The 7656-nt window shown below is 71.1% G+C and overlaps 1 protein-coding gene across 1 annotated transcript in view; it reads right to left on the bottom strand.

Annotated features, from left to right (window-relative positions):
- Positions 1-7586, bottom strand: part of H696_01890 (TKL protein kinase) — a gene marked incomplete at its 5' end in the record, with an annotated part of 9140 nt that extends 1554 nt beyond the window's left edge. The window contains 7 exons of the mRNA XM_009495792.1: positions 205-378; positions 482-508; positions 668-686; positions 944-1050; positions 1236-5645; positions 5842-6580; positions 6684-7586. Of these exons, the coding sequence (XP_009494067.1) occupies positions 205-378; positions 482-508; positions 668-686; positions 944-1050; positions 1236-5645; positions 5842-6580; positions 6684-7586 (6379 nt within the window). The remainder of the gene's footprint in view (positions 1-204; positions 379-481; positions 509-667; positions 687-943; positions 1051-1235; positions 5646-5841; positions 6581-6683) is intronic.
- Between the last annotated feature and the right edge of the window lie 70 nt (positions 7587-7656).

The raw sequence follows: 7656 nt of genomic DNA, 5'->3' as shown, positions 1-7656 counted from the left end.
AAGAGACAGAAGAGACAGAAGAGACAGAAGAGACAAAAGAGACAGAAGAGACAGAAGAGAGAGAGGAGAGAGGAGAGAGAGGAGAGAAGGAGAGAGACAGGAACAAAAGCCAGAGAAAAAAGCAGGCAGGGGGGAGATGAAGATAGTTAGTGCCGGCCCGCGCCCGGCCACAGGCAGGACCCCTCTCGCCCGCCAGGGACGTACCCTTCATGCGCTTGATGGCCACCGTGGACGGGCAGGCCAGGCGGTCCGAGATGCCGGCACCGACGGCCCGCGCCGCATACACGGACGCCTGCGTCCCCGCACCGAGGCTCTCGCCTGGCAGGGGGGCAAAATCAGCCCCAATGTTGACCAGGATACTTCCGGGCAGGGAAAGCTCTGTGCGCACATGGCCGAAGTGTTAAAAGCGAATGCACCATGTGTGCGCGCGCGCATGGGTAAGCGTCTGCGCATGACACCACTGGGAGCGGCCTCAACGCACCGACAATCGTATTCAGCACGGTGGAGTCTGGGCGACGCGAGAGCGATTGTCAGCCGGGCGGGGGATGTCAGTGACGCGGCATTGGCCCCGGCCGAGGCGCGGCGGCCAGGGCAAAAGAGGGTGGCACAGCTCCCGGCACCGGGGCGCGGGAGGGGGAGGAGGAGAGGGAGGAGGAGAGTGACGCACCGAAATCGTCACCGTCGCCCTGTGGCCCCGGCCGCCACCATGGCACGCGCATGGCGAATGGAGGTGCGCATGGGGGAATTGTTGATTGTCGTCATCGTGTCAGTGCAACGTTTGGGTGTGTGCTCGGGCCTGTGAGATCGTAGAAGGCCGCCGCCCTTCGCGCCCCAGGGTGAGGCCCATGCCGGGAGGACGCATGTCCGAGGGCGAGGCAGCCGGCAAGGAAGGCAAGCAGAGAGACGGAGGGGGAGGGAGAGGGCGCGCGCGCGCGACACGTACCGCCGGCTTGGCCCCATTGCGCCGACGCAGGAAGTACACCAGCGCCAGGACCACCAGAATCAGGAGCAACAGGAACAGGATCCCCAGGCCGACGCCCAGGCCGACAGCTATGCCGGCCATCGGAGGGGGGGAGGGGGGGGGATTCCCCCACATCACCGTCAGCAGGCGGCCACGGCCACGAGACCCGCGGAAAGAGAGGCACGAGATGAGGGCCAACCAAAGGAAAGGACAGAAAGGACCGGAGGATGGCAGGGCCCAGGTCCCCCCCCCCCCCCCAGGACAACACACGCACCGAGACGACCCTTCGGCGAGAGCCCCGCCCACTCGGTGCAATCTTCCGACAGCGGCCCGGCGCAGGCCGCGCACCCGGCCACGCACAGCAGGCACGCATCCACCGCGGCCGGCCCAGTGCCCAGGGCCGCGTAATACCCACGGGGGCAGTCGCCGACGCAGGTGGTCGCACCACCGCCGCCGTCGCCACCGCCACCACCACCACCACCACGCAGCAGCAGGTACCCATGCTGGCACCGGTCACAGGAGACCACCGGTGCGCAGACCAACTCGGCGGCCGGCGCCGGCAGCCGGCAGGCCGCCTGGTCGGCCGGCAAGTCGCCATTGGCCGCGCGCTCACACACCTCGCAGTGGATGGGACACGCGAGGCACACCCGGGCCGGGCCGATGCCCGGGGGGTCTGCCGGCCGGCTGACCGGCGCCCGGCCCGCCGGGCAGCCCGCCTCCGCGCACTGCCCCGCCTCCGGCACAAGCCACCCCTCCCCGGGCAGGGAGCAGGAGGTGCAGCGCTCGGCCGTGCCGGTGCACGTGCGACACGGGGCCTGGCATGGCGCGCATACCGACGGCCCGGCGGATGCCAAGCCGCCGGTGGGCAGGAACTCCCCGGCCGGGCAGCCGGCCAGGCAGGCCCCCGACCGGGACAGCACCAGCCCCACGTCACAAGCGACGCACTCCACGGCGCAGGGGTCCGCCGGGCCGCTGGCCGGCGAAACAACACACCCAGCACACCCGGCCGGGCAGGGCACACACCGGCCCGACACATGGCAGGGGGCCTCCCCGCCCGGGCAGGTGTCCAGACATTGCTCGGCCCGGGTGAGGAAGCGCCCCGGCGGGCAGGCCGTGCAGGCGGCCGCCTCGGGCCCGGCGCACTGGGCACACTCCGGGGCACATGCCCGGCACACGGCCTCCGGAGTGGCATAGCTGCCGGCCGGGCAGGCGGTCAGGCACCGGCCGCCGGCCAGCAGGCGCCCCGGCGGGCACGCCGTGCAAGCATCATCCCCGGGCCCGGTGCACCCGGGGCCGCACAAAGCATGGCACACCTGGCACCGGGCCCCGGCCGGGGAGTCCGACGACCCAGCCGGAGCCTCGAACGACCCGGCCGGGCAGACACCAACACAAGTGTCATCCGGGGCCCGGAGCGGCGCCCCGGGCGCACACTCCCAACAGTGCCCGGGCCCCGGGCCGAAGCACGCCCCGCAGGTGTCATGGCACCGGCTGCACGCCCCGCTGTAGGGGAAGGTCCCCTCCGGGCAGGTGTCCACACAGGCCAGGCCGTCCTCGGACCCGGCCGGCGCGCGGAGCCACCCCCGAGCGCACTGGTCGCATGTGGAGCCCGAGGACCCGGCACCGGCACCGGCACCGGCACACCGCACGCAATTTTCCGGGCAGGTGACACACGCCGCGGCCCCGGTCGCCGGGGAGAACCCCACCGGGCAGGACGCCAGGCAGCGCAAGTCCACGCCCCGGGTGCCGAGCTCCAGCAGGCCCGACCCGCAGGTCAGGCAGTCGGTGCTCCGGGTGCCGGAGCAGGCCCCGCAGGAGGGATGGCACGGCAGGCACCGGGCCGCCACCGGGGCATGCCGGGCGGCGCACTCCTGCACACACTCGCCATCCTGCAGCACCAGACCGGTGCATCGCCAGCAGTCCCGGTCCGAGGGGCCATTGCACTCGGCGCAGGCCTCATTGCAGGGATGGCAGTCGGCGGTGCCGGGCTGGCGGTACTGCCCGGCCGGGCAGCCGGACACGCATGTCTGCCCGGCCCCGGCCGGCACCAGGTCCAGCCCGCCGGCACATTCGGTGCATTGGTCGGCCGCCGGGCCGCCACACTGGGCACACTCCACGGCACAGGGCTGGCATGTGCCGGAGGCCAGGTCGCCGAACATGCCCGCCGGGCAGGCCCCCACGCAGGCGGCCTCGCGCGTCAGGAACCAGCCCCCCCCACAGGAAAGGCACCGGTCCGGCGCCCCGGGTCCCAGGCCCACCGTGCAGGAGGAACACTCGGTCGGGCAGGGGACACACGGCCCGGTGGCCTGGCCGGTCGGGGCCGAGGGCCCGGCCCACCGGTGGCCCGCGGCGCACACCCGACAGGCATCCGGCGTCTCGGCGCACAGATCGCAAGTCCCGGCGCAGGTGGCACATCGCCAGGGCCCGTCCCCCGGGCCCGGAACACCCGGCAGGTAGTCCCCCGGCAGGCAGACCCCGGTGCAGAGGCTGGCCAGCCCGGGGGAGGGGTCCTCAAAGGCCAGGCCCGCCTGGCAAACGGTGCAGGCCGCCGGCCCGGTGCAGGCGGCGCACGATCCATCACACCGAGGGCAGACGCCCCCCTGGAGGAAGCGGCCCTCGGCACAGCGGGTGCACTCCTGGGCCTCGGTGCAGGCGGTGCACCCGGCCGAGCAGGGCTCACACTGGCCGGAGTCGGCCGACCCGAACTCGCCATCCGGGCATGCCAGCACACAGGCCCCGCCGCGCTTGCGGAAGTACCCCGCCGCACAGGCATCACAGGCCGTGTCATCATCGAGCCGAGTGCAAGTGGCACATGCCGGGCTGCAGGGCATGCACAGGCCCGCCGGCCCCGGCAGGCCCCCGGCCCCCGGGTCCAGCAGGAAGCCCGGCGGGCAGGAAGTGCACCCGGGCCGCGGGTCATTCACCGGGCCCAGGGCCATGCATGTGGCACATTCCCCGGGGCAGGGGAGGCAGGCATCCGGGCCGACATACTGCCCGGCCGGGCAGACGGCTTCGCATGTGCCAGACCCCCCGGCCGGCGTGGACCCCCCATACCGACAGCTCAGGCAGCTTCCTGGGCCCGGGCCATCGCACTCCAGGCACATGTGGTCACACATTTGACATCCCCCCCAGCCGGTCCAGTGGCTGCCGGCCGGGCACTCCCCCAGCGACAGGGTCACCAATAGGCCGTTGGAATGGGGCGACGAGATGAAGAGCCGCTGCCGGATCGGCGGATCGGCCGCGACGGCCGCCTGCCCGCCGCCGGTGGTATCCTCCTCCGGGGTGGGCATGCGCACCAGGGACACCGCGTCCAGCTGGCTGGCGGCCCCGGGCGGCAGGAGGCCAAGCTCCAGGGCCGGCTCCAGCGCGCACACCGGCCACACGCCGGTGGCCTGGCAGAAGAGCAGGCTGACGAAGACCCGGCCGCCCGGCGCCAGCAGCATCATCATGCTCGGATACGGGCCGATGCCCAGGTCCATCGACAGAACGCGCCAGGAGGTGGGGCCACCCGGGACCACCCCCGGCAGCCGCAGGAGGATCTGGTCCCGGGCCGGCATGCTTTGGAACCGGCCATGTGGGCGCATCATGCCGGGCAGGTGCCGGGCCAGCCAGATCGACCCGCCGGCCTGATCCGGCAAAAGCCCGGTCACCAGGGCATCCGCATGCTGGCTGGACCGCCAGTCGGTGCTCAGCACCACCGGCACCAGCCAGTCTCGACGGCCGGTGGCCAGGCCCAGCTGCGCCTCATCCAGAGTCCTCAGCGCGTCGTAGGGGTATTCCACCAGGCGGGGGTCCTGCTCTTGGAGCATGTCCACCGGCAGGAGCCCCATCCGGCCGAGGGGGTCCGCCGGGAGCAGCACCCACCGCCGGGTGCCGCCCATGGCCGGGAACACCACCGGGAAGGCGTGCTGCGCCGCGGCCGGCCGGATGACAAATGGCAGCCGCCGGTGCACCGCCGATAGGGTGCCCTCCTCGGTGACGAGGTACAACAGGAAGAAGGCAGCGACATCGGCGCCGGCCCCGCGCACCACCGCCACCGTGGCGTCCGTCTGGCGGATGTCCGTACACGGGAGCCCATGGGTGGGCGGAGTGGTGGCATTCGGCTCGCATGTGCCGGGCCCGGGGGATCCCACCGGGCTGCTGCACCGCCACTGGGTCAGTGCGATGTGGGTCCCAACGCAGGCGGCCGTGACCAGCACCATGGACCCGCTGACAAGGGTCGGCCCGAGGCTCACCACGCCCAGGGTATTCGCCGGGATGAACTGGGTGGAGATGAAAGACGCGTGGATGGGGCCGGCCGGGCCGGTCGACTGGGAGATGGCCAGCGGGCCAGCCTCCGATGTGGGCAGGATCAGCACTCCATGGGGCCGGCCCTGCTGGTCGGTGTTCAGGACAAACGTCCCGGATGGCAGGACCCCCAGGGGGGATTGCACTGCCAGCCGGGTGTGCTCCGGGTACCCGGTCTGGGGCCCGGTAAAGCTGCTGGGTGTGGGCATGATCGAGGCTTTCAGGGCCCAAGCGCACAGGTCCCCATCGGAGGCGGTTGTCCCGGCGGGGCAGGTCTCCACGCAGCTGCTTTGCCCGGTGAACCTGTCCGACAGGAGCATGAACCCCTTGGCACAGATGAGGCACTGCTGGTCGGGCGTGCACACCAGGCAGTCACGGACGACGCACGCCAGGCAGGCAGCTGCCGCGGGCGGGAGCGGGGCAGTGGGGAAGGGCGTGCGAGAGGCGCCATTCCAGCGTCGCCCGGAGAATCCATGTCAGTAGCGCATCTACCGTGGAGGGGGGCGGGGGGAGGGGGGGCGTGGCAACACCAAAAACAGCGAGGGAGGAAAACGTAAGGGGGGGGGGCGGCAAGCCCCGGAGCGAGGGGAACGCACAGGCGGAGAGGTGCGTCGGCTGCAGGGCACTGCCATCGACGCAGCCGGTGCACAGCCTCCGGTCGAAGACCATGGGCGACAGCTCCCGGCCCGACTGGCACAGACGTGTGCTCTTCCGATCTGTCGGCTGCAGGGCACTGCCATCGACGCAGCCGGTGCACAGCCTCCGGTCGAAGACCATGGGCGACAGCTCCCGGCCCGACTGGCACAGCCAGCCCGTGTTGGATGTCGCCGTGGAGCAGACAATCGTGTGGTCGATGGCGCATTCGAATTGGCTGGGCCCGAGGTACAGCCACCCGTTGGCCTCCAGCAGCCAGTCTTGCATGGTTCGGTGGCGGAAGAACCGAGGCCACACACCGGAGCTGAGCCCGGGCAGGTCCAGCTTTTCCCATTGCCACATGTCGGCCGGGGGGGCCCCGGCTGCCGGGGCCCAGGACAGCTGCCAGGTATTCTGATAGCCGGCCGGGATGCCGGGATCCCTGGGTGCCACGTACAGCAGTCGGCCCAGGGGGGCGGTCATGCCCCGGGGCTCGGGAGCCACCAGGGTCCCGGTGGCCGGGGCCCCGGCCGGCAGCCGGGTCCAATGGAAGACTGCCCCGGCCGAGCGGAAGCCGCGCACCAGCAGCAGAGACCCATCCCGAAAGAGAACCGCCAGATCCTGCTCATGGGGCGTGGTCAGACGCGTCAGCACCACCGACTGGATGGTGCACCCGGGCTCGATGGTGAAGACCACATCCGCCTGGGCACCGGCCCATGTCAGATGCAGTAGCTGCTGGCTGGCCCACGCGATGAAGGCCCCATCTTGGGCCCCATCGTGCCCCGGCCGAGCGGAAGCCGCGCACCAGCAGCAGAGACCCATCCCGAAAGAGAACCGCCAGATCCTGCTCATGGGGCGTGGTCAGACGCGTCAGCACCACCGACTGGATGGTGCACCCGGGCTCGATGGTGAAGACCACATCCGCCTGGGCACCGGCCCATGTCAGATGCAGTAGCTGCTGGCTGGCCCACGCGATGAAGGCCCCATCTTGGGCCCCATCGGCGATGGCCCCGCGCCAGGGGGTGGAGGGCTTCTTGTTGCCGAGGACTATCTCCCGGGAGCTGGGCTCGGCGGTGGGCGACAGCAGCACCTGCCATGTGGCGTCGGTGGCCAGGTCCACCAAGAGCATGATAACCTGGCCGGGGGAGGTGGCCGTGGCGGCCAGCACCTTGATGTTCTCGTGGATGAAGGAGCTGCTCGGGATGCTGGGCAGCATGTTGGCCCCGAGGTCGGAGTGTTGGAGGAGCACCGGGGCGTCATCCGGGACCGGCACCAGAAGCACCGGCCAGCCGGCCTCGCGCCCTGCCAGGAGAAGACGGCTTCCCCCCTGCGGGTCCTTGTGCAAGAGCGACCCCCACCGGGGATCCTGCCACAGGAAAGGCAGTCGGTCCTGGTGGAAGTGCCAGTCCGTGGAGCCCAGCTGATAGGCGTCCGAGGCTTGGCTCATGTGCAGGACGAAGTCCAGATTGTGCTCCTCCAGCATGGCCAGCGACTCAATCGGCCGCATGTACATCACATTTGTCACCTCCGGGACCAGGGGGAGCTGCTGGATTTCCTGCGAGCCACCGGCCAGGGTAACCAGGGCGCAGACGGATTGCTTGGTGGTGATCGGCGCCGACAGCGATCCGATCGGCAGCAGGAGCGCCAGCAGGGCCGGCAGCAGCAGGGCCAAGGCCAGCCGGGGCCCGGCCGCCAGTGGAGCCTTCATCCTGGGGCCAGTGCACAGGTGTATGTGAGCAGGAGACAAAAGGAGAGGAGGTAACCTTGTGTCGGGGGGG

The sequence above is a fragment of the Fonticula alba genome (assembly GCF_000388065.1).
Source record: "Fonticula alba strain ATCC 38817 unplaced genomic scaffold supercont2.3, whole genome shotgun sequence".
NCBI classification, from domain to species: Eukaryota; order Rotosphaerida; family Fonticulaceae; genus Fonticula; species Fonticula alba.
The sequence above is the reverse complement of the archived record's forward strand: the minus strand, read 5'-3'. Positions and strand labels throughout refer to the sequence as shown.